Genomic DNA, 26,821 nt, shown 5'->3' with positions numbered 1-26,821 from the left:
ATTGTTGAATTTGCGATTTCCAACTTGTTGTGTAATGTTTATGTCCAATGGCCGATGAGCACCAATACGTTTCATATATAATTTATCTTCATAGGACATGGACTAAAAAGAATTTGCCAGTATATTGTTGACTTGATTCATGAGGATGACTGCTTGCTAAGATTTTGAAAGTATGATGTTGACCAATCAAAGCTACTGTAGATATAACATGATTTGACTCATTTTATCTGTGGCCAATGACCTTGAGCCTTCTTGGATGGGTACTTCTATTGTAATTCCATGGCAGCACACAAGTGGCTGGAATTTTCTAGCTCTTCCCTTAGACTTGGCAGCAACATAGTGTCCCCATGAGTGACAGAACACTGAGACAATCAAAACGCAACTCTCCATATTTTCTACCCTCCTGCCCCTTCACCACAGAAAGCACTGAGCTAGGCTGAAACACCTGCATTTTGGAGCTGCCTTAAGAAAACAAAAAAGAGACTATGATTGTATGTGGCCCTATAATATATATATATATATTTGTTTTTGTTTTACATTGTTTGCAAACTGATATGTGACTCGTATTAATGCCAAAATAACATGCAAAACAGGCAATCAAAAAATAAAAATATATATATATATTTTGGGGGGGTGGGGGGGTGTAAAGAATGTGGGGCTCAAAACTGAATGACTGTAATTAATACATGCATTAATATACATTCATGTAACTAAATCATGAGGGATTATTGGTACACGTACTAGGCCTACTGGCGACATACTGTATGTAATGGGAAAATTGATCAAAATAAACAATTGAAGGGCAAACAATTCACACAATGAAACAATGAATTTGCAAGAATTGGCAGAAGACAACTGTGCGCATTCTGGATAGCTGAGTGCATGCATTCTGGAGAGAGACATACCATATCTTCACACACACCCCTCTGTTTGTTGCAACATTTAAAATGACACTCAACACACATTATCTTCTCACATATTTTAGATGCTTTTCACTGACAGCCGCAACTCAATCAGCTAGGCCTATTGCCATGCGCGCTGCCCAAATGGCAGGCTTCCCAAATAGGCGTAGGGATACGCACAGGTATTTAAAAAGCTTTGTGGCTAAGTCATGCTCTCTGGTGAAGTTTTTTTAAATATTTTTATTTAGACAGAGTAATTAAATAATTTAGGCAAAACATATATTTACTTTAGTGGAAGCCAGCATCCAAACAGTGCACTGTGCATCCGCCAACTTTCCAATTCAAAAGAGGCTGAAACTAGATATGTGTCTAGTATATGATATATGTCTCCGGCCTAAAAATGGGAGTCATCGTCCCAAAGGAGGGAAGACCGGCTACAAGCTGAGGTCTGCATATTATGACCATGCAAATGCATCGGGCTTCGGCTCTTCCTCGCTGCTGAAACTCTCTCACTGGAGAAAGCATCCGAGCGAGCGAAACAGCGCCCCTCTGGTCTGAAGGTTTTCACCAGCAACGAATTCGGCAGAAGTCCAGCCCCCATTCATTTTCGACGAGGACACAAATAAATGTGCAGGGGATTGTGGGAAGGTGAGCAGCGAGAACCCTGCTAGAGGAGCGGTAGAACAAGTTTAGTTCTCCTCTACTTTATGCAAATGTCAACTGAAGCATTGTCGACAGGAGGCATATATGTAGCCCATGTTTCTGATGCTGTCTGGACAGAAATAATATGACATGGGGAGCTGTTTCTCTTGCTCGGATGCTTTATCTGAGATTGATGCAACTTTTTTTTATTATTAATATTTCAATATTGTATTTGTACAAGGAGGAAGACTACGGTAGGGCGTCCCAGGCCCCTAAGGCCCGCCCATAACGCCGGCCGTGTGTAGGCTACTGACCTACGTGACTGCATGTGTTTTGTGAGGCACAGTTTCCTGTCAGTGAGAGGAAACACATGCAGCAAACCGGAAAAGTGGATACACACACACACACAAACGTGCACACATGAGCCTACTTATTGCATTTTCTCATTGACACACAACAACACTAATGCACACAAACATAATCACATCACCTTATTCCACTAAGGCCAGGATTCAATCCGATCCGTGTAAGATCCACGGTATAGTGCGCTTGACATTTAATGGTAATTTCCGATTGAACCGACATCTCCAGCATTTACCATGAACTTCGAGGAAAATGCCCTTTTAAAGCGCTGTGAATGGAATATTGGACTGAAACATGTGGAAAGATTAAAGGGCTCCCCGTTTTGACCTGAAGTAAAGCCTGTGAGAATGAAAGTGTGTACACACGTTTGTCTGTGTGTGGTGCGGCTGATTTTAAGAATAGCCTACTTTTTAAAATTGAATGTAACAACTAGCCCAATTTCTTTCCATAATTAGATGTCAAGGAGATTTCACACACAGAGAGAGAGAGAGAGCACTCAGACTGTATATGCGTGTGGAGGAAGGAACACAAACGCCTCCAGGTGCTTGCCAAGAAGGTGACGTCAGTTGGGCCCGCAAGTAGTCAGAATTACAATATTACTGTGTGTGCGCGCGCAAGCGGTCGCAGAGAGGAGGAAAAGCGTGTTTACACAGACGGCCGAGAGCCTGGGGAATAATGCGCGAGAGGAAGTGAGCCGGCTCTATGTCTGCGCGCTCCGACTTCCTGCTCTGAAGAAGGAGAAAAAAACCTCCGGATCCCCTTACATTCTCGAGCGCCGCAGCCCAGACTGCATCAGCATGGAAAACCAGCGCATTATACGGAATTCTCTTTAAAAACATATACGGGAGGAAAGTAGACGTCTAACACCAGGGTATGTGGAGGCATGCTTCTCTATGATATTAATATTCACTTTATTTAACCAGGATAGTCACTGAGTTTGAGTGATGATGACTTAGAAGTAAACTCTGTACCAGAAAATATAGTTTGGAGATATGATATATCTCGGTCATCACAATGAACTTGACATTTAGGGGACAACAGTCGATAGATGCTGGTATATCCCCGATTTGTTACGCTATCTTGGAACACATGTATACATTTGCGTGAAAAGTATGTGTTTCCTTCTATTCATATAAGTACGCTATTAAAAAGTTACATTTATTTTCGTTTTGATGTTTGCTAACATTGGGCTACTCCGTTATTCACACATTGGATGTCAAACGCAAATCGCTCGGGTCTGTCATGGTGCTCTAGTCTGCTTTTCTCGCGCAATTTCTTGTTTATTGGGATGCATTTGGCAACTCAAAGTAGCTGTTGGTGTGAAAATGCTCATGTCCCTTTAAAAACTATAGTAGACTTTCTGGTTTGTCTGGACTCAACAGACTAATTGCCATGCGCTTCCGGATTGAAACTGGCAGCAGACAACATCTTGAAAATGAGTCATGGGGCAAACAAAGAACCGTTTGAGTGTTCCAGGCTCTCCAACACCGATGATTCTGCACAGACCCGAGCCCGGCGGTCCACCCGTGATAACCCATACCTTTTTGAGACTTTAGAGCGTCTATATGCGGCGTTTGGTACGATACAGCGACCAGAGGCATTATATAGCCTATGATGTCTAATGATATCACTGGTGGTTGAACAGTACGTGCTAGCGACAAGAGCGCGTGGTATCGTTGTTAGATACTGGAGAAGCCTGTCCAGAGGACCAGCTGTATGATTTCTGTCTCTGTGTCATAACACTATTATAAGATACTAGAAACTCCCCATTAACAAAATAAATAATCCCTACCAGAAGCTTTATGTAGTGTGTGTGTACCTACCTGTCCAGGAGGAGAGACACTGGGCTGTGGGCCTATCATCCCATACAGTACACATAAATAACATGGACATATTCAATGCTGCAATTAAACATATGTACATCTATTGTAACCATATTTTTAGTTGCACCAGTCCAGTGTTTATCAGGCAATGCAGAGTTGCATGTTTCCTTACTATTGCTAAGGATATCCCCAAATGAACAGATCCTGCTGCTTTGTGTCTGAGCTTGGCTAGTTAACCCTTGTCACTATGGAACATCAAAGACTAAATACATCATGCCACAGCATGTCCTGGGGGAGACCCAGAGTACATACATGTATGCAATGCATTCTCCATGTGTTGTTGTGGAATAGGAAATGGGTGGTCTGTGTTGCCGTACCAGAGCGAGGCGAGGAGGAAACCTGTCCATTTGTCCAAACTGTGAGGTCCCTGTGTTTCCGATGGTTCCCGGTGACAGGAATTCCTACCTTTGAGTTGGGACTGGTCTTTCCCTGGGAAGACGCCCTGTAGCAGAATGAGAGGAAGTCCTCATTTAGACAGCTTTATGGTCTCCCATCACACACACACACACACACACACACACACACACACACACACACACACACACACACACACACGAGACCTCCTCAGGAAACAGAGTCAGAGGGGGTGTTCACCTTTTTCCTCTCCTAGATGGTCTCTCTCCCACTGGTGGAGAGGGGGATGGAGGAGGAGGGAAAGCAGGATACTCTGTTCAGTTTTTTCAAAACGGAGAAGCTTGTGTCTGGGGTGTGTGTGAGAGTTAGATGGAGAGAGAGAGAGGTGCACAGAAAGTTGTCTGTGTGGAGTGTGAGAGAGACAGACAGTGAAGTCAAGGTAAATAGTGTCGTTGGGCTGAGGCCTGTCTTCGCAGAGGGGCACTGACCACATCCTCTCGTCACCACGGAAACATCCCTCGCTCCACCCATCTGGCCATAGTTGGCAGCACCAAGTCCCTGAACTCTGACACAAGCACACACACTTGAACTCTTTATTTTGACCTATAATGAAACATAATTACTACTAAGAAGCGCACAGGCACAAAGCACAGCGTGTGAGTGAGGGCAAGTGACCGAGTGTGCATGCGTGTTAGTGGAGTGGCCTAGAGTTTGAGTGGACAAGCTTCTCTGACTTGTCTGATGTACTAAAGCTGCCAGGCAGCCCCTCATTCACAAAGAGTTGCTGTGTTGACCCATCTTCTTATCATTTAGGCAGCCAGCCAAGCTCTCCAGTGAGTGAAAGTTTTACACAGTCACTGGTGTGTCTCATTACATATGCAGTAATGGCTTTTATTCCCCACTTCAACATATTGTAATATGAGAAGTATGAGGTCGCTGGCTGGTACTTGGCCCCATAGGCATACATATGTTTAAAGACAGTACATTGGTTGGCACCGGATCTGGCACACAATGCCAGGAGTAGCATAATACTGTGACTCCAGTGTCTGTAGTGATGATCTAAATGTGTTGTTGGTGTGTTTTCTGTCTTTATGGGTAGGATTTTTATGGTGCCCCCCCCTCCTCTCTCTCTCCAGTCATGGAGAGTGCCATCACATTGTGGCAGTTCCTGCTGCAGCTGTTATTGGACCAGAGCCACAAGCACCTGATCTGCTGGACGTCTAACGACGGGGAGTTTAAACTGCTCAAGTCAGAAGAGGTGGCCAAGCTGTGGGGCCTGAGGAAGAACAAGACCAACATGAACTATGACAAGCTGAGCCGCGCCCTGCGTTACTACTATGACAAGGTACAACTCCCATATATTACATGGGCACTACACTAACACCAAACACACGCCTGCTGGTACGGATGACAAGGTACAACTCCCATAGATTACATGGGCACTACACTAACACCAAACACACACCTGCTGGTACGGATGACAAGGTACAACTCCCATAGATTACATGGGCACTACACTAACACCAAACACACACCTGCTGGTACGGATGACAAGGTACAACTCCCATAGATTACATTGGCACTACACTAACACCAAACACACACGCCTGCTGGTACGGATGACAAGGTACAACTCCCATAGATTACATTGGCACTACACAAACACACGCCTGCTGGTACGGATGACAAGGTACACCAACATTGTATAAACCCTTCACAAACATACAGTGAGTTGAGAAATCATGTAACTAAACAAAATGAAGAAACTATACTATGGAACTAAGATAAATTGTATGAAGAATGATAGTAAAAAGCTCAGGAGTTAAAGTTAATGAAATTTGATGCAAAAAGCAAACTCAGCTTCATCCTTCATTAAGGCAGATGGCTTGTTCATCACAAAACCCTTTGATATTGCCAACCACTTTTCATATTTGTTGTTGTTGACAAGATTAGCAAGCTTAGGTATGACATGCAAACACCAAATGCTGAGTCTTCCTATTCATGCATAATGGACAAATAATGAAAGACAAGAACTGTGGTTTTGAGTTCCACAAAGTGGGTATGGAAGGGTGAAAAAAATGGTTGCTATCTATAAATAAGGACAAACCAACCGGTAGAGACAACCTGGATGGTAAATTGCTGAGGTTGGTAGCGGAATACATTGTGACTCGTTTGCCACATCTTCAATTTAAGCCTAGAAGACAGCGTGTGCCCTCAGACAATGAGGAAGGCAAAGGTCATTGCGCTACCCAAGAATAGCAGAGCACCCTTTAATGGTTCAAACAGCTGACCAATCAGCTTGTTGCAAGTGCTCAGCAAACATTTGGAAAAACATTTGATCAAATATAAAGTTATTTTACAGAAAACCAAATAACAACAGACTTTCAGCATGCTTATACTGATGGACACTCAACATGCTTGGCATTGACACAAATTACTGATGGTTGGCTGAAAGTAATTGATAGTAAGAAGATTGGGGGAGCTGTTTTGTTAGACTTCAGTGCAGCTTTTAATGTCATTGACCATAACCTATTGCTGAAAAAACCTAGGTGTTATTTGCATCCTCTGCCTTATTATGGATTGAGAGTTACCTATCTAATAGAACACAGAGGGTTTTTGTTAATGGAAGCCTCTCATGCAAATTCAGTTGAGTGTGGTATACCACAGGGCAGCCAGCTAAGCCCATTATTGTTTTCTATTTTTACAAATGACCTTCGACTGACCTTGACTAAAGCCTGTGTGTCTATGTACGCTGACGATTCAACATCATACACGTCAGCTACAACAGTCAAATAAATAACTGAAACACTTAACATTCAGCTCCAGTCAGTTTTAGAAAGCGTAACTAGCAATAGGCTGTTGCTAAATATCTCAAAAACAAAAAGCATAATTTTTTGGCACAAATCACTTGCTCAACCTCATTTAGTTCTATTATTGCGTAATGTGGCTATTGAGCAACTTGAAGGGACTAAACTGCTGTGTGTAACCCTAGATAGCAAGCTGTCATCGTCAAAACATACACTCAATGGTTGCTAAAATGAGAAGAGGTCTGTCCATGATAGGGCATTGCTCTGCCTTCTCAGTCGACCAAACGTGTCCTACAGGCCCTAGTTTTGTCGCATCTGGACTCCTGCCCAGCTGTGTGGTCATGAGCGGCAAAGAAGGACATAGGTCAATTGTAGTTGGTCCAGAACAAGGCAGCATGTATTGAGAGATTGACTGCATCACTATTGGTCTTTATGCAAGGTATTGATATGTTGAAGGTACTGAACTGTCTGTTCAAGCAGACAGTTCAGTACAATACAAGACATGCAACCAGAGGTCTCTTCACAGTCCCCAGGTCCAGAACAGAGGCTGGGAAACGCACAGTATTAAATAGAGCCATGACTAGATGGAACTCTCTGCCACCACAGGTAACTCAAACTAGCAATAAACACACAAAAAAACATAAGTAACACCTGCACAAAGGGGACTGTGACAAGACAGCCATTTTATATATATATATATATATATATATATATATATATATATATTGTATTGTGATTTGCACTGTATTATGCTTTAGACCTAGATATTGTGTGTATATACTGATATGTAGGCTATGTATTTCAGTCCTTGACTAATAATGTTCTGTACTATGTATTATGTCATGTGGACCCCAGGAAGAGTAGCTGATGCATTTGCAGCAGTTAATGGGGATCCTAATAAATACCAAATATCTCTACACAGCATGAACATGTGTGTACCAATTCTACAGGTCAAACCACCATATATCGTGGCATGCATGTTAACATTACACTGTTATTACTGTATAACATATGATGCTTCAACTTCTCCTTCCCTCTTCCTCCTCCAGAACATCATCAAGAAGGTGATTGGCCAGAAGTTTGTGTACAAATTTGTGTCCTTCCCGGAGATCCTGAAGATGGACCCCGCGGCGGTGGAGATGGGGGTGCGGGTGTGTGATGAGGCTGGTGGAGCCCTGTCAGAGGGGGAGGGGGATGAGGAGGGGGTGAGGGGTGGCCCCCCAGGGAGGAACGAGTACCTCCACTCAGGCCTCTACTCCTCCTTTACCGTCAGCTCCCTCCAGCATCCCCAAGACCTCCTCCGTCCCCCTGATTTACTCCGACCAATCAAGGTGGAGCCTCGACATGATCACCATGACGACAGTGGCACGGTGATTCGCTTTGTTCAGAACCGCAGCCATAAGGGCGGGGCACTGCCGGTGGTGTCTCTGCCGTCATCCCCGCTCCCTTCCTCCAATGAGGGCTACTATTCATCCAAACCTTCCACAAGGCTAGCCCACTCCTCGTCCTGCTCCTCCTCCCCATCACACAGCCCCACACACACACTCTGGAGGGCACGGAGCCCCGCCCCTGAGACTGACGAATCAGAGCAGAGCGCTCAACCCCTTAACCTATCATCTGGTCACAGAGATCGTGGCCAGGCCACACCCACGCCAGAGAAGAGGGGCTTAGCCAATAGCGTCCCGCCAAAAACCAGGAAGCCTAAAGGCCTGGAGATATCCGCACCCTCCCTGCTCCTGACAGCCAATGACATCGGCTCTATCGCCCTCAACAGTCCTGCACTGCCCTCAGGGTCCCTAACACCAGCCTTCTTCACTGCACAGGTCAGCACCACCCTCACTCACAATCTTTTCCCAGGTTAGCCCTGAACACAAACGCATACACTCGCTCCACCCTCACCCTCTGTGTGTGCGTGCTGATTTATGTGTGTAATAACATTTGGGGAAAATACATGACTTATCTTGACTTATCCCTGAGTCTCTCTGGAACTGTCTGTCCTTACCCTGAAACAGGCAGGGTAGGGAGAGTAGAGGGAGGGAGGGAGGGCGGTAAGAGAGTTATTGAGGAGAGACAGAGAGGAAATGAGGGAAGGAGTGAAAGAGGTAAGCGGAAAAGAGGGAGTGGGTGGGGAGCGAGACTAGTAAGGAGGAGAGAGGTAAAAGAAGGGAGGGGAGAAGGAGAGAAGGGAGGGGAGGTCTGTAAGTGAAGCCATATGTTTCTAAAGCTCTTGAATCGCCGGCGTGAGGTAAGGGCTGTTGTAATACCACGGATAGAGAGACAGATTCTCTCTACCTAAAACTCTTTATTGGGCCACTACAAAACAGCACAACACATTAACATAGCATACATCATTCCTTACCCACATAACCCCCCCCCAGCAATAGGGAGGCAAGATGGAGAGAAATTGATGTCATATGTAACTTCTCAGCTGGAACCTAGTTTTCCAAGTTCTGTGACCCCTAGAGAGTTCCCAAAGTCAGCCTTGAACCCCCCCCCCCCCCAAAGCAGGGTATGAAGCTCTCTCTCCCCTCCTGGTTCCAGTGTTTTACTAAAACAAACAGTGGCAGCCCAGCAGGACTGAATAACCACAGTGAGAAAGTACATCTCTGTGTTGTGTGTTCATACTCCGCTAGCTCATTTTACAGATCACTGAGAAAAACACCAACAGAACATTGAACAAATTGAAATCTCTCTCCCGTTCTCCCCCTCCAGACTCCCTCAGGTCTCATCCTCACCCCCAGTCCCCTGCTGTCCAGTATCCATTTCTGGAGCAGCCTGAGTCCCGTAGGACCCCTGAGCCCCGCTCGCCTGCAGGGCCATGGACCCCTGTTCCAGGTAAGAGACACACACACACACAAACTCTAAAAGAGAATAAAGAGAGAGGAGTAAGCGAAGAAAGAGAGTGACACCACATGGAGTGAAGACTGATGGAAGGGAGTTGAGGAGAGAGGGAGGGACAGAGGGGAAAGTTGTGGGATGGGTGACAGAAAGGGGGAGGACAGTATAGTATTTATGCTTGTTCGTACTGAGCTGAGAGGGAAAGGGCTCCACTCTAACTGGTAAACAAAGGAGGGAGAGTGAATTCTGACAGTCTGAGTTAAAGTTCTACAACTGGGGTTGCAAAATTCTGGGAACGTTCAATAAAAATCCCTTGTTTCCCGAAATCCCGGTTGGAGGGTCCCGGAACCAGGAGGGAATAAGCAGTAAATCCGTAATCCTCCATCCAGGACTTCTGGAAAACCAGATTTTATTTGGAAAGTTCCCTGAATTTTGCAACCTTTGCTAAGACAGAAGATTTCCCCCTGAACAGCCTCATTTTCAACAACAGTCGCTATTTAGTTTTGTGTGTGTGTGAGCGGTTCGCTGTGATTATACTTAAGTTTGTATGATTCACTGTGTGCATGGGTTTCAAAATAAGCTACAGATGTTTCCTTTCTGGTGTAGACGAGGAGTGGGGGGGCAGCTTCCTGCTTGGGAGGGGGGGTGGTCAGGAGCCCCACCCACTCCCATCAGCCCTCTCACAACAGGAAGTGCCTCTCCTCCCATCGTCAGGAGGGATGGGCGTTAAAATACCTCGGCCACCATTTTAGGGAATTCTTAAACCCAGTCAGCCTCTCCAGAGTTAGGGCTGGAGTTCTTTCAAAAAGTTATTTGTAGTAGTAGTACACATATAACACTAGAATAGGGATATAGATGAATGTACTTTACCTCAGTATAATATGGGGGGGGGGGGGGGGGGGGGCGGCATTATTATTGTGTGGTATTTCAGCAGTCTTGTCCTTTGTCTGTCTCTCTGCCTGTCTGTAGTTCCCCACCCTCCTGAATGGGCCCATCCCAGTCCCCCTGTCCAGCCTGGACACCTCCTCTCCCCTACTGCTCTCCCACAGCCCACACAAGTCCTGATCATCCTGGAGGACAGTACCATACCCTACTGGACTGGACCAAAACAGGCTTAAATCAGGCTTGACCAGAAAAAATATGCCCAGTCCACGCAATTTCAAATCCTGGACCCCGACGCAGCAGGACTCGAGGCCAAATCAGGTTAAGCCAGTAAATATCAGGACACTGCTGCAAACCTACTGGATCAGCCTTTAACTGCGTCAATATCATTGACTTGAAGATACATTTTCTTTAGCTTAGTTGAAAATATTTTTTTGTTGGCTTTCTTCTGTTTAGTTTGGATCTCATCCATCTTGAAAACATTTTCTATCCCATATTTATCCACTTCTCAATGCCAGAATGCTGTCCCATGCATTGGACCTTGTCAGCCCTTTATCAAATGCCTGGCGTATGGTTAGAAATGTTTGTATCATTGGTTGATATGTTCATCTGAGGCTGTGGACCTGGTTGTATTGTTCTGGCTCAGTGTTTTTCTATGGTATTGTATTACACTTTATATGCATTATTACCTTGTACCGGCTGTGCCTTCTCAAATGTAAGAGTGTTATGTCAATGTTTTATTTTCAAGCTTTAAAACTCTTTTTTTGACGAAATTCCAGTTCAATATTGAACAAAAGCTTATTTGTAACAGCTTTTGGTTATTTTGTTTTTATAAAGGAATTGATACAAATGTATTATCAATTATTTGCTTTTTTGTTGTCGTTGCTGTCAGAGTCCAGTAAAAATGTCTTACATACGGTTTTAAATAAAACATGAAGCATTGACTGCTATTCAAGAAAACCACAATAAAGACGAGGACAAGTGTACTTATCAAACAGATTTATTTTACTGTGATGGTTATGCGAAATAAATAATTACAGGACAACTGTCAGTGTTCCAGAGAGGTTGAGTTTACACCACAGCAGGAGCTCCATATGTCTGGCGCACACACCCCCTCAGGTAAGCTCAGATCATTTCTAAACTTGAAAAAGTACAGTATTACAATATTAATATACATCACTGTCAGCTGAAGACACACACCGCGGCTTGTTAAGTCCATTTGAAATGTGTACAAACGCTGGAAAAAAAAAAAACTCGAGGTCCAATGTAGACTGTGAAACAAAATGTTTTCTCCTTTGAGAGGCGAAGCTTCTGCCCCTTGACATGCCACACTGACACTGTATTCACAAGGAGAGGTCAAAACATAGAAAACAAAAATCTCTTAATACTGTCAAATCAAGTCAGCCATTTTAAAACACCAGTCATCATGGTACAACCCCACTCCCATGGCCAGCTACAGAGTAGAGCGCCATTAAAAAAAAACTAGAAACTGCTTACAGGTTATTGATGCACAAAAACAACCAGTATTGTAGACCTTCAAAAAGGCAAGAGAAAATGAAGATCTTGCATACAAGAACTTAAGTCAAGACCATCCTGGGGGGGTCAAGACCATCTAGGGGAAATGATGAGTTCCTGTGGGAGGTCACGGCGCTCCTGTGTTTCTCTCCTCCCTAATCATTGCTTCCCCGGTGCCATGACAACCGGAGAGGGAGACCGGAAATGTCCTGGGGAGTCAAACTCTACCTTCTGCTGTGGTCCCATTCGTTGGCTAAGAGGCTCTGAGGGTCGATGTGCTCTCCCAATGACTGGACCCCACCTCAACCCCTTCCTAAAGCCCCGTCTGGCCCCTGAAATGTTCTGGAATGTTCTAGGTCAAGGAGAATGAGAGGGAGGCTGGGAATTGCTTCGGTTCAGAGGAAAGATTTCCAATTGAGGACCAGACACTCCCAGTCCAGTCCCTCTCTCCCAGTTTGGACCAGTCTGGTCTCATTTCAGTCAAACACCACCATCAGAGGAAGCTTGAGAAAGTACTTGAGGAAAAAAATGCTAAAAAGGCATTCAGTCTCTGAACACAACGACATGCAAAACAGCAAAGGTAACAGCTATGATAAACAACATCGAGATCATCAGTGGAATCATAACCATAATTCATCATTTGCAATAACAATAGTAACCTTAGCGACTGGTCGGTTGTGCATGGTGTCTGAGTTCACATCATCATATACACAAACTGCGTGTTAAATACAGACAGTAGTAGTATAGCAGCAAAATATACCCCCCCACCCCCCTTTCCATATTTTCAAATAAATAAACGTAGTTAATCTCTCCCTCCCCAATCAACTCCAGACTCACTCGCTCTATAGGGGGGGGGGGTCCAGGGGTGAGGGGCTCATGCGAGAGGGAGGAGGGGGCTCTGTCCCATTCAGTCTCATCTCAAGCGAGAGTCCGTTACTATAGCAACAGGAAAGAGCTCCACCCAGGAGCAGAAAGTCTAGAAGAGCATGCTCTGTCTTCTGTTCTTGCTGTTGCCTGGAGAGATGGAGTGAATAAAAAAAAAAGAGAGAGAGGGAGTGTTCCATGTATGTCATAACAGTTATAAAGCTCTAGGTAAGAAGAGGTGTGTGTTTGTTTTATACACACCTGACTCTAGGTTTGAGGAGTTCCGATAGCCAGGGTCTCTCTGCAGTTGGATATCCTTCAGAGTGAATATTGATACACCTGAGCGAGAGAGAGAGCGGAGAGAGATTTGTAATTATGTGTGAGTATCTCCAGGCCATTCAGAGGACTAGACCATCCCCAGGTTTAGAGACTCACTCTCATGCAGTGTGTGGACCCGTGCCCCCAGGCTCTTGAAGTAGGCCTGCTTCATAGCCTCATCTGCTGAGATCCTCCTCTTGGACTCGTACTAGAGAGGAGGGAGACCAACAGTTAACCAACACTGACAGTACAGCAACAACAAAACAGAATCAGTAGGGCAGAAGTGACTACTGCACCCCCTGTTGTTATTTTATCAGTACTGCATGCCAGTGGTTCAGAGTATAACTGCGTAGGTTGTTACACAGTGTGTGGAAAATGTAGACGGACAAACTCACTTTCAGAAACGATAACACCAGTTCAATGCCTTCTGTGTCCAACCTGAAAAGGAGAGCGAGAATCACAGGGTTTACTGTCAGTCAGTGATGACTGATGGGAACTTCAGAGGAAGGAAGTGAACAAGTTCCACAGGATTTCCTGCCTCCTGCACTGACTAAACACACTCACGGATACGCATTCACACACCCACACAGAAACGTGCGCTCTCACACACACACACACACTCATGGACGCGCGCGCATACAAGCTACCTGGGTGCATGGTTGATGAAGGGCTGAGGTTTGTATTTGGGGAAGTTGTAGGATTTGAACTCGTCGACGCCAGAGATCCCTGGCCAGCTGTCCTCTGATGGCGTGCCTGAAGAAATAAGAGAGAGGACAGTCTTTAGATGACGCTCTATCAACGTTTAGTTAACGCTCAAATAATGTCCCCATCAGCATGTCTGAGGACTCTCCTGCTTATTTAGAGAGTTCTGTGGTTGTGTGTTAGTGTGTTCGTCCCTGTAGCAGACACTAGGTGGCGCTAGGTCAGTGGGTTAGTTAGGCTGTAACATCCGAATCAGGCTGTACTCTGTCCTCACCCAGCAGTCTGAATATGAGGTGGAGCTCGTCCTCTACGGTGGAGCCAGGAAACAGGGGCCGACCTGCAGCCATCTCATAAAATATACACCCCACACCCCTACACAACAGAGAGAGAGAGAGAGAGAGTGAGAGAATTACACACAGCTTGTTCACACACACACACACATGAAAATAGAGGCTAGGGAGTAGGATAAAGGGGTTAGGATGTATAGCTCTTACTCAAAGTTTATATGTGTAAAATTCATTCATGAATGAAGTGGTTATAGTTCCTAGGGTGTAAGGGCCTCAAATCTGGACCTCGAAGCCAGTTCCATTGCTTTTTTATTTATTTGATTCTTCCCCTCGAATAAGGGACTAATTATCAGGTAGAAGAGAAAACCAGCAGTACTCCGGACCTCCGGGGTAGTATTTTCTTACCCTTGGTGTAACTTGTTAGGATGTAGTGTTCTTACCACATGTCAATCTGTGTGGAGTACTCGGAGGAGCCTAGCAGGACGTCAGGTGTAGTGTTCTTACCACATGTCAATCTGTGTGGAGTACTCGGAGGAGCCTAGCAGGACGTCAGGTGTAGTGTTCTTACCACATGTCAATCTGTGTGGAGTACTCGGAGGAGCCTAGCAGGACGTCAGGTGGCCGGTACCACAGAGTCACCACCTCGTTGGAGTACGTCTTAGTGGGGACAGACTTAGCCCGCGCCAGACCGAAGTCAGCCAGTTTGAGTTCCCCTCTCTCGTTGATGAGCAGGTTCTGGGGCTTTAGGTCTCTGTGGAGAACCTTCCGCTTGTGGCAGTAAGCCAACCCCCGCAAAATCTGGAACAAGAAGATCTAGAACCGCACAAACGCATGCAATGTTAACCACTATTATACAAGGGTTTTTATCTAAAGTGACTTACAGTACAGTGAGTGCTTAGGTCATTTGTCTTGGTCATACTCACCTTGACGTTGTGCATGCTCATGATGTTCCCACAGTCATCCATGTACTGCTTCAAGTCTTTATCCTGCACAGGAAGTGAGGTCAGCAGTCAGTCAGACAAGACAGGAAGAATATGTACAACAGCCTACTTAGGACTAGAAACTCCTCAGATAATTAGGGCAGATTTTTGACTACAATGCCCAGCATGCAGTGTGAGCAGAGTCAAGTAGTAAGTGATTCTCACCAGGTACTCGAAGACCAGCGTCAGGCTCTTGTCTGTGTGGACGATGTCATGTAAGGTCACGATGTTGGCATGTTTCAGGTCCTTCAGTAACGACACTGGAGAGAAGGAAAGAGGGATGAGGGAGAGAACGAGAGAAGGGGTAATACATTGACAAAGAGGAGGAACAATAGTGAATGAGAAAGAGCGAAGAGCAAGAAAAAAAAAGACAATGTGGCATTGAAATCAGTAATGGGAGGATGAGGGAGAGGAAGAGAAGGGGGGGATAACGTGATAGAGAGGAGGAAAGGCAGAGAGGTATAGACTCACCTTCTCTGATGGCGGTGCAGGGTGCTCCCTCTTCGTGCTCCAGCCTGATCTCCTTTAGCGCCACCAGGTTGTCAGTCAGCTTACTGCGCCCCTTAAATACTGTAGCATAGGTCCCCTATAGAAAAAACAAACTGGTTATGACCGGAGTCAAAACTAAATCACTTTTGGGAACCTCTTGTGAAAAACATGTTTTCTGAGTTTATAGGAGTGTTTGTGTGTTCTCTGACCTCTCCCAGTTTGTCCAGTTTGATGTAGGTCTCCAGCTTCCCAAAACCAATCTCCGACTGAAAAACACAAGATATCATCTTCCATGTTGTTTAGGTCTTTTTTTTCTGTGTTGAATGACATTTGTACAGGATACCTTCATTCACTGCACAAGATTACATACAGAGACAGTCCAATTCAACCTCATGCCTGTTGCCATGGAGACAACCAGAAAGGAGGGCGGTACCTGAACGCTGTCGGGTAATAATGTTATATTCCTTCAACCGCTCTCTCACACACACACGTACCAGGGAGGCCCTGCGTGAGAGTCGGCTGAGGGGCTGGTCGAAGGTAGGGCTGCTCAGCTGCAGCTTCTCCAGGTAACCGTCAGGGATACGGATGTCAGCAGGCAGAGACAGACGCTTGTTCAGGTCCTACACACACACACACACACACACACACACACACACACACACACACACACACACACACACACACACACACACACACACACAAGGGTTAGAGACGTAACATACACATCACATATATCACGTGTCCTATCGAATACTGCGCCTGTCTGTGTGGAACATGTAGCCATCTCCATGATTACACCCACACACTTTGTCCTAGATATCACTCTCTCCTCTCCTCCCACTCACCCCAAAAAGAGAGACAGAAGAATAGAGGCACTTCTAGAAAAATGATCCATACATGAAAACAATCGTTATTGAAGAAGAGAAAGCAAAAACAACAGAGCCAAGCAAACAAGCATCTTCACACAGTATTGACACACACACACACCATGAATATCACGTAACACACTTGTATACCGCCTGCCATCTCTCGCCCGTAGAAGTAGATGAAAAGAGAGCAACATGTTCTCTCAATAGATAGTGATATGAATTAGTGTATTGTTACAGCCTACTAACCCCATCAACACTCCGCTTCAAAGGGAACTAATGGGCAGAATGATATGTACCCACATGAGTGTGTATGTGTGAATCTGGTTAGATGTAGTAACCGAGATGACGTGTGTGTGTGTGAGAGAGAGAGAGATTATTCAGATGTCTGATGATTCCCATCTAAAAAGGTCAAGCACCTCATGTCTCCGCTCAGACTAATATGATAAACGCTTGGCATCAAGGAGAAATAGGTCCATCCCTGTGTGCGCGTGCAATAACCTAATACTGATATTTAGGTAAAGTACTGCTTACATTTCTCCAGACTGACCACCAGGTGGCAGAATGTCACCAGGCTGAGGAAACAGCATTCCTACAAGTGATTCTATAGGAACTCAGTAAACAGCACCAGTGAGACAAGCACTAAATCTATTATCCATAGAATAAGTTCTAGTCCATGGGACATCAGAAACTAAGGTCAAAAATGAGTCACAGAGTCAAAAGGAAAAACATCCCCAGCCTTAAAGAGTGACTGAACATACCAGTGTTTTTCTGTTGCTTATAAGAAAAACAGGATTTCAGTATTGGAGGTGTTTGTCCCTCATGAGACACTAGACTCAGAATTTCACTTCCTCAAAATCCCCAGAATGAATCCAAGACAACTCAAGAAATCTGTAATTAAATATAATTAAAGTTGTTGCCGTGGATGTTTTAGTTTGGCAATTTTACATACAACCAATGTGTTTGGGGCAGTATTTTCCAAGTAAAAAAAATGCACGAGGCATTGTCTTATGTAAACAAAGTCAGAGCTGCTGGGCAGGTCTGTCACTCTTTATGCTATTGGATAGAGAGCGATCACCACAGCTGTTCACCCCATGTTAGTGGGCAAATGGACATCATCCAATGAATTACCGTTGTGAGGCACAGATGAGACTACCTTTATGACCAAAATTATCCTATTTACACTTCGCAGTAAATGTTGACACTAGAACAACTATTTGATTCATACTGATGCCACATCAGTACATTTTCAAAAGGGGATTAGTTGCTTTTTAAAGTCCCTCTTTAAAACCCGGGTTCTCGCTGAGCTAAGTGGAGCAGTCGCTCTCTCGGTCTCCATCCCACTCCCTGTCCGAGGTTCCTCTCAGGATAGTTGACCAGCTATGTGGCAGGAGATCGTCTGGAATGTCAGCAGTCAGAGGCCAAGCGTGCCACAGATTACTGTCTCATGACAACATTCCATTAGTCAGTCAGTCTAACTGTTCGTGGCCTGAACCGGCTCATACTTCCCACCCTGCCAGCTGTGTTCGTGTACCTCCATGGAGATGCGTCGCTGCACCCTGTTCCTCAGACACACCCCGGTGGGCGACTGCACCTCGTCGGACGACGTCCCAGATGCCTGGTCACTCTCCCCGTCTGAGCCCATCTTCAGGTTCTCATGGACGATGTCTTTGGAGGAGAGGAAGAGGAGAAAGAGGGAGGAAGAGTTAGAGTTCAGAAGCTGAACTTGCTCAATTTCAACATTTTGCCTGGCAAATGACACTCGTGATAAGATAAACATGGCAAGGACTTGCTATAGCTTGTGTCAAACTGAGTCAGTAGTCTGCTGTTTTAGTAAGAATAGGAGAGAATAAGTTAGACATTACAGAGAGGAGTGCTTTCTCTCATTCTGTCAACAGTTAGTTTATGGCCTGGTTCTGATCCTACAACCTCACCTTCTCTCTCAAGTTCCCTCCTTTCATCATCCTGCAGTCCCGCTCTCACCCCTTCCCCTTCTCACCCCACAGGCCAAAGATGAAACACTAACCAACACTGCTTCCTCCAGGGTCATAAAACTAAAACTACTGCCTCTGGTGTAGAACATGGTGCGTAGTGGGGGGGTGGACTAGTGAATACACACACGAAACATACATGCATTGAGACACACACACACACACAAACACACACACACACACACACAGTTAATGAGTAGTTGTATCTAAGTGTGCTGGCACATATTCTCTCCATCATCAGTGTCAACACCTCCAACCCAGCAGCCTGTCATCATATCATCCAGCACACTACTGTCACCCCCCCCCTCTCCTTTCTGCTTCTCTCTCTGGCCGTCTATCTTCTGCTCTGCCTACCAAATACCCCTCCTTTCTTTCCAACTCCACTCGCTTTCCTCTCCTTGGCCCTATTTCTCCCTCGTTCTCTCCCACTCTGTTGTTTGAGCTAACCAGGCATTTAACATAGTGTGACAGTGTGTTTTAATCTAGTTCCATCTTGTCCCAGATAGACTTGCCTGGTTGTCTGTTCCCCCCCAAAATCCCCAAACTCATATAACTCTAACTGGGACAGAGTTCAGTCTGAGGAGAAGCTCTTCGTGAAAACTTATCGACGAGACCGCAGACCATAATAGTTGGCTCACCCTGGAGACCAGAGAACAGCAAGGAACAGCTATCGTCATGGTGACGGCTCAGAGAACATGCGGGGAAGACGTTTGTCCTCAGACACACACAAATGAATGAATCACATACGCACACAAACGTCAAATTTTTAGACGCAAATATACACCCGCACAAACACACAGTGTAGAATCAGAAAGGTCGAGTTGTACAAAACGCACTTAATTGCGAGGAAGGTTGGAGATAGAGACGGAGACAGACGAGTGGTGTTGTGTGTGATGAAAAGTCACACCATGACCGTGTCAGGACAGAACTCTCAGGGGCTATGACTCACTTCCTGTTTGTCCTCTGTCGCCATCTGCTCTTTCTCAGTCACTTCCTGGCGCACAGGCACGAGCATGCCCGTCTCCACGGCAACTCACCTTGGCAGCTGGGTGGCATGGCCATGAAGGAGAACAGGCTGCTTATAGTGGTGCTGCTAGTGGGTGTGTCATTTGTAAATATGCCTGCATGTTTGAATGTGTGTGTGTGTGTGCGCGTGTGCAAGCATGTGTGCCGTTAGTGTATACGTGCTTGTGCATCTCCGAGTCTGTTTGTTTCTCTCTCTGTTTAACTCACCGAGGCGGCTGCCGTTGCTGGGGAAGGTCATGAAGGAACCCAGGCTTCCTCCGATGACACTGTGTGGCCTGCGGAGGGGGGGCTTCTTGAAGGAGCCGGTGTACTGGTGCAGGAACGAGTGCATACTGTGGGAGGAGGGCGGTCGCCCATTACGCACGATTGGCTCTGCAAAGAGAAACAATATGTCAATCAATTAGTCAATATGTCAATCAATTGGCCCATCTATCCATCCATCCGATTCATCACGCATTCTACCAATGAATCAATCACGCATTCTACCAATGAATCAATCACACATTCTACCAATGAATCAATCACACATTCTACCAATGAATCAATCACACATTCTACCAATGAATCAATCACACATTCTACCAATGAATCAATCACACATTCTACCAATGAATCAATCACACATTCTACCAATGAATCAATCACACATTCTACCAATGAATCAATCATTATAAAACAAGAAGTTCATATACTGTTCAGTCTTCTGTTGAGCAGAATTCAGTAAACAGAGTGCTTCCTTGTTTTATATAAAAACAGTAGAAAAGAACACTTACGCAACCTAAAGTAGGCCAGAGGATTTTAGCTTTATACTTCAACAGCCCAAAATGTCTGTTTACATGTGAGTGGTTTCCTTTTCTGTGTGATGTCTTTTCCACAAACAGTGTGGCAGCATCACCTGCCGTCCCCCTGCGTTGTGTTTATTTTCCCAGTACGTGTTTCATCCCACCAGGCTGCTTCTGTTGTTACATAAGGACATAAAGAGCTACTCTCCAGAACACGATCATTCACACTGCTGCTCGTTTTTCCTGTGTGTCAATTTCCCCTCTTTCTCCCTCTCCGTGTCTCTCACCCTGTTCTCTCGGTCTCCCTCTGGCCATTGGCACACCATCTCTTTAAACTCTCATTAGCCATCAAATTAAATCACTTCAGATGGCAAGAACGGATACTGCTGGCTGCCAGCTACATCAAACATTTCAACTGTATCCTCGGGGTGACCAAAGGGCCCTAGTGTGTGTGTCCACTGGCTGGCTGTATCCTTCTCTACTGGCATTCAGTCAAGAGTCACTTCAAAATAGTAACATCATCAGTCTCTTATCACTGGGACTGGCACAGAGCACTGGAGCGTGTGTGCTCTGTTTGTTTACTAATACTCTCTCTCTCTCACACACACACACACACACACACACACACACACACACGCTACTGACCATTGTCCTTGTTGCCGCCGTCCTCGATGGTCATCTGCTCGGCCAGTTCAGACAGAGACTCGTCTATGGTGTGGCTGGAGCGCAGCGTCAGGGACAGACGCCGCTTAAACCTCTTCATCTTCTCCATCACACACTCCTCAGGGTTGGCTGGGCTGGCAGGGCACAGAGGGAAAAGGTCAACACTGGACCCACACACATTGTAGGTGGCCAGGTGTAAACAAGTAACTTGTAATTGTCTCGCTAGTCACTTCTAGTCCAATGTTGCTCACATAGCGACACGTTAGCTTCCTTATGTTGAGATCGGCACAGTTGGGCTGGAGTAAGTACGTTGTGTTGTCGTGATTATGTTTTTAACCCCGTATGGACTGGTATTGTACATGCTACCAACACACGGACACAGACCGTGAGAAGCCCAATCCTTAAGCTGCAAGAGTAGGCATGAGAGGCGGACAACACACGGACACAGACCGTGAGAAGCCCAATCCTTAAGCTGCAAGAGTAGGCATGAGAGGCGGACAACACACGGACACAGACCGTGAGAAGCCCAATCCTTAAGCTGCAAGAGTAGGCATGAGAGGCAGACAACACACGGACACAGACCGTGAGAAGCCCAATCCTTAAGCTGCAAGAGTAGGCATGAGAGGCAGACAACACACGGACACAGACCGTGAGAAGCCCAATCCTTAAGCTGCAAGAGTAGGCATGAGAGGCAGACAACACACGGACACAGACCGTGAGAAGCCCAATCCTTAAGCTGCAAGAGTAGGCATGAGAGGCGGACAACACACGGACACAGACCGTGAGAAGCCCAATCCTTAAGCTGCAAGAGTAGGCATGAGAGGCGGACAACACACGGACACAGACCGTGAGAAGCCCAATCCTTAAGCTGCAAGAGTAGGCATGAGAGGCGGACAACACACGGACACAGACCGTGAGAAGCCCAATCCTTAAGCTGCAAGAGTAGGCATGAGAGGCGGACCGTTCATAAATAAACTATGCCTCCTTTTAATCTAATATTTATGATGAGTAGAGGAATACTGAAGTCACTGCACCTCCACTCAGCACTCAGCTAGGGCCTTCATAAAGCACCAACTAAACATTCATTTAACATCCAAACATGAATACTGCCTTCCTTAATTGCAAGCAAAATGCATTAATACACACACATGCACACGCGCTTATACATACATAGCCACACAGATGCAGAAGCAGACACACAGCCATCATTTGTCAAGGCCATCTACTGTGGCTAAAATGACATAATGAGAGGTGCAACACAGAGGTCAACTTCAAATCCACAGTACCAGCTAAATATAGGAATAGCAGTCATACACACACACACACACACACACACACACGCCCTCACTGACCTCCCCATCAGTGTCCTCAGACTGGCCACACCCTAAGTAACAGCAGTGGTCGTCATGTGTTTGTGTAGTGTGATGTGATTGGTGGGCTGCAGTGACAGACCTAGTCCAGCGGCTGCAGTTATTGGCCGAGGCAGGCTGGTTGGCTGAGTGTGATGGGAGGTGAAAAGGCCAGCAAACTGGGAGAACTGGCCACATTTCATAGCAACACAAATACCTTCCTGGTCCGATGGTATGGCTGTGTTGTGTGTGCATCCATTTGTGTAGGATCTACTGTATGTGTGTAAGTGTATCAATTAATAATGTGCTGTGCGGATATGCTAGTGTATGATTTATGTGCGTATGATAAATATGCATAAATGCATGTAGAATACAATGTGTGTGTGTGCGCATGTGTGCATGTATGGTGTGTGTATCAGTGTATGGTTTGGGTATCAGTGTGTGTGTTTATGTGTATCAGTATGTGTGTATCAGTGTGTGTGTGTGTGCGCACGCATGCTGACACAGCAGTAAGCCAGGTCATAGGAAACACCTTGTTCTCTCTGCCTTAGGCCAGTTTCCCTGCCCATTGTGTTGCCGCGGTGACTCCCCTCGAGAGTGGGACCCCCTCCTCCCTCTAACCCCCTCACACCATCCCGTACTGGACACAGCGATAACACACTGCCAGCTAGCAGTGAAGGGTGCGGTGTGTGTGTGTGTGTGTGTGTGTGTGTGTGTGTGTGTGTGTGTGTGTGTGTCTCTCACACATGGGATACAGTTATCCACTACATCATGAAAACATCACATCAGACAGACAAGAAGAGGACCAAGAATATCTAGCTATCCATCTCTCCAGCCATCTACACTATATACACAAAACTATGTAGACACGCCTTCAAGTTAGTGGATTAGGCTATTTGAGGCATACCCGTTGCTGACAGGTGTATAAAATTGAGCACACAGCCATGCAAACTCCATAGACAAACATTGGCAGTAGAATGGCCCGTACTGAAGAGCTCAGTGACTTTCAACGTGGCACTGTCATAGGATGCCACGTTTACAACAAGTCAGTTGATCAAATTTCTGCCCTGCTAGAGATACCCCGGTCAACTGTAGGTGCTGTTATTGTGAAGCAACAACGGCTTAGCCGCGAAGTGGTAGGCCACACAAGCTCACAGAACGGGACCGACGAGGTGCTGAAGCGACTGCGAGCCAGGCCTAATCGCTCAACATCAGTGCCCGACCTCACTAATGCTCGTGGCTGAACGGAAGCAAGACCCTGCAGCAATGTTCCAACATCTAGTGGGAAGCCTTCCCAGAACAGTGGACGCTGTAACAGCAGCAAAACGGGTGAACCCACTCCATATTAACACCCAGGATTTTGGAATAAGATGTTCAACGAGCAGGTGTCCACATACTTTTGGTCATGTACTGTACCTTTCCCTTTCACTCCCTCTGAGATCATTAGCTCAACTGCATACACTTGAGACACCATCTGTCTGTCTACACACACATCTTGGTCATCCTTAAAATTCCTCTGTCATTCCTGATGGCATGAGCATGCATTGCAGGAATCCCTGGAATCATTCAATCAATGACCCCAAGTGCACATACACTCACCATGTCCAGACTAAGCTTATAGGCTCAAATCACCTCCAGGTGTACAGATGCCAGCCAGTAGGGCACAACGTCAAAGAACGATCAGATACAAATATATAGTGTAGAACAGTCATGCCTCTCTGTCATGAAGAGTGAGGAATCACATCATCTCTAATGACATTTCGATCTGTGCCCTCAAATATGCCCCAGGCCAACGCATATAGCAGCACCCACCCCCAGTCAACCACTAATCTACCAAAGAAAATCGATGAAACAGTGTGTGTGTGTGTGTGTGTGTTAGGGGATGAAAGATTAGTCTCCCCCACCTTTCGCCCCCCCACATGCCCTAACACCCACCATGTACCTAGCTGGGCAAAGGCAGGGACGCTTTGATGTCAGGTTTAAGCGTGGGTGTGGGTTGCACGGGTATGACCTGGTTCTCTCCTCGGCTGGAGTTGATCTCATTAAAACAAATTTAGTTAATGGAGTGTGTGTGTGTGTGTGTGTGTGTGCAGGCGCATGTGTTTTTAGTTTTACTATCGTTGTGGGGACATTCCACCAGTCCCCATAAGGAAAAAGCTCATTCTAGGCTTAGGGGTTAGGTTTAGGGTTACGTTAGGGGTTAAGGATTAGGTGTAGAGTCAAGGTTAGAGAAAATAGGATTTTGGATGGGAATCAACTGTTTGGTCTCCACAAGGATAGTAAAACAAAGGTGTGTTGACGTGTGCACGCATCTGTTTAAGCAAAACAAACCTGCTGGGGGGGGAGAGCAAGAGAGAGAGGGGAAAGCATAAAAAAAACATAGGAAACTAGAATGCTATTTGGCCCTAAACAGAGAGTATACAGTGGCAGAATACCTGACCACTGTGACTGCTGACCCAAACTTAAGGAAAGCTTTGACTATGTACAGCCTCAGTGAGCAGACTCAGTTCACGAATAGGATTTTTCAACAGAACATTCTCCATTTATCTTATCAGCCACACTTGTGGTCTACACACACACACACACACACAGACAGTATTGAATGCAGTAATGCCAATAAGGCTATATATTAACATGCTATGTTAACATTCCAACAACTCTATCCTGTGCGGGACACAGGCCTGGTCATGTGGCTGGGGCTGAGTATGCCTGTGTCTGCCCCTCAGGGCATCACTGTCCTTGGGCAGACAGGCTAGGAAAATGGGCAGGCTGTGGAGGATTGGGTTGCTGAGACCAAGGTTGTCTGCTGCTGTAGGGAGTGACACACACACACACACACTCACTCTTTCCTGCTGCATTTTTTAAATGTTTTCATTGAACCTTTATTTAACTATTTACTTCAACTCAGCAGCATGAGCTGAGCTGGCAAGGAAATATGAGAAGAACTGAGGGCCAAGGAAGCCACAGCTGTCCTCCAATGTGTGTGCGCGCATTGGGCAGTCTTTTATATCCAACAATGAAAAAACATATGCTGCTGGTCCCACCTTCAGTAACTGGAGCAGATCCCTCTCTGCCACCCTGCAGCGTAGATATAGAGTTACTAGATTAGCTGTTCCCATTGGACAGAGTCCAGAATCTTGTAACAGCAGCACAGGGAGAAAACGCAACCTCTTTCTCCCTCCCTTTTGCTCATTCCATCTCATACTCTAACTCACCCTCTCTCTAGTGGTTGCACTCACTCACACACTCACACAGTACAGCAGGGATCGTCAACTAGATTCAGCTGCAGGTCGATTTTTTCTTGAGCAGATGGTCAGGTGGCCAGAGCAATTACAAATCATTTGAAGAATGCAAATTGACCATAAGATATAAATTGACCCAAACAGATAATATTTTACTAAAACATAATCATTTAAAACCTTGCTTACATTGTATAAGATCACATACACTGAGTGTACAAAACATTAAGAACACCTTCCTAATATTGAGTTTATGTACACTGCTCAAAAAAAATAAAGGGAACACTTAAACAACAATGTAACTCCAAGTCAATCACACTTCTGTAAAAAATTCTGTGGAAATTATAGGCAATTAGCAAGACACACCACAGACCACTTCTCAGTTCCTATGCTTCCTGGCTGATGTTTTGGTCACTTTTGAATGCTGGCGGTGCTTTCACTCTAGTGGTAGCATGAGACGGAGTCTACAACCCGCACAAGTGGCTCAGGCAGTGCAGCTCATCCAGGATGGAACATCAATGCGAGCTGTGGCAAGAAGGTTTGCTGTGTCTGTCAGCGTAGTGTCCAGAGCATGGAGGCGCTACCAGGAGACAGGCCAGTACATCAGGAGACGTGGAGGTGGCCGTAGGAGGGCAACAACCCAGCAGCAGGATCGTGCAGGACATTTAGCATTTGCCAGAGAACACAAAGACTGGCAAATTCGCCACTGGCGCCCTATGCTCTTCACAGATGAAAGTAATTTCACACTGAGCACATGTGACAGATGTGACAGAGTCTGGAGATGCCGTGGAGAACGTTCTGCTGCCTGCAGCATCCTCCAGCATGACCGGTTTGGTGGTGGGTCAGTCATGGTGTAGGGTGGCATTTCTTTGGGGGGCCGCACAGCCCTCCATGTGCTCGCCAGAGGTAGCCTGACTGCCATTAAGTACCGAGATGAGATCCTCAGACCCCTTGTGAGACCATATGCTGGTGCGGTTGGCCCTGGGTTCCTCCTAATGCAAGATAATGCTAGACCTCATGTGGCTGGAATGTGTCAGCAGTTCCTGCAAGAGGAAGGCATTGATGCTATGGACTGGCCC

The 26,821-nt window shown here is 45.9% G+C and overlaps 2 protein-coding genes across 6 annotated transcripts in view; one reads left to right on the top strand and one right to left on the bottom strand.

The window, feature by feature from the left end:
• The first annotated feature begins 1,918 nt into the window (after nucleotides 1-1,918).
• On the top strand, nucleotides 1,919-11,716 carry elk3 (ETS transcription factor ELK3). 4 transcript variants are annotated; one of them, XM_031831793.1, is made up of 6 exons: nucleotides 1,919-2,778; nucleotides 5,281-5,489; nucleotides 7,478-7,557; nucleotides 8,001-8,774; nucleotides 9,664-9,786; nucleotides 10,759-11,716. In XM_031831793.1, the coding sequence occupies exons 3-6, from the start codon at nucleotides 7,528-7,530 to the stop codon at nucleotides 10,852-10,854; spliced, it is 1,023 nt and encodes a 340-aa protein (XP_031687653.1). In that variant the 5' UTR covers nucleotides 1,919-2,778; nucleotides 5,281-5,489; nucleotides 7,478-7,527; the 3' UTR covers nucleotides 10,855-11,716. The 4 variants fall into 4 exon arrangements, with proteins under 4 accessions (XP_031687653.1, XP_020327755.1, XP_031687654.1 ...); XM_031831794.1 differs by having other exon boundaries at nucleotides 2,527-2,778; nucleotides 5,244-5,489; XM_020472166.2 differs by lacking the exon at nucleotides 7,478-7,557 and having other exon boundaries at nucleotides 2,520-2,778.
• LOC109879959 (cyclin-dependent kinase 17) overlaps nucleotides 11,656-26,821 on the bottom strand; it is a 35,558-nt gene continuing 20,392 nt past the window's right edge. For both annotated transcript variants that reach the window (XM_031831792.1, XM_020472165.2), the window contains 15 exons: nucleotides 21,137-21,288; nucleotides 19,917-20,081; nucleotides 18,227-18,360; nucleotides 16,321-16,446; nucleotides 16,036-16,092; nucleotides 15,809-15,923; nucleotides 15,503-15,597; nucleotides 15,281-15,343; nucleotides 14,926-15,170; nucleotides 14,345-14,442; nucleotides 14,016-14,121; nucleotides 13,764-13,806; nucleotides 13,486-13,576; nucleotides 13,312-13,389; nucleotides 11,656-13,200 (listed from right to left, as the gene is read on the bottom strand). In XM_031831792.1, coding sequence (XP_031687652.1) covers nucleotides 13,163-13,200; nucleotides 13,312-13,389; nucleotides 13,486-13,576; nucleotides 13,764-13,806; nucleotides 14,016-14,121; nucleotides 14,345-14,442; nucleotides 14,926-15,170; nucleotides 15,281-15,343; nucleotides 15,503-15,597; nucleotides 15,809-15,923; nucleotides 16,036-16,092; nucleotides 16,321-16,446; nucleotides 18,227-18,360; nucleotides 19,917-20,081; nucleotides 21,137-21,263 — 1,581 coding nt within the window. In that variant the 5' untranslated portion in view covers nucleotides 21,264-21,288 and the 3' untranslated portion in view covers nucleotides 11,656-13,162. The remainder of the gene's footprint in view (nucleotides 13,201-13,311; nucleotides 13,390-13,485; nucleotides 13,577-13,763; nucleotides 13,807-14,015; nucleotides 14,122-14,344; nucleotides 14,443-14,925; nucleotides 15,171-15,280; nucleotides 15,344-15,502; nucleotides 15,598-15,808; nucleotides 15,924-16,035; nucleotides 16,093-16,320; nucleotides 16,447-18,226; nucleotides 18,361-19,916; nucleotides 20,082-21,136; nucleotides 21,289-26,821) is intronic.

The sequence above is a fragment of the Oncorhynchus kisutch genome, linkage group LG9 (genome assembly GCF_002021735.2).
Source record: "Oncorhynchus kisutch isolate 150728-3 linkage group LG9, Okis_V2, whole genome shotgun sequence".
In the NCBI taxonomy this organism is placed as follows: Eukaryota; Metazoa; Chordata; class Actinopteri; order Salmoniformes; family Salmonidae; genus Oncorhynchus; species Oncorhynchus kisutch.
Note: the sequence above shows the minus strand (reverse complement) of the source record. Positions and strands in the feature narration are given on the sequence as shown.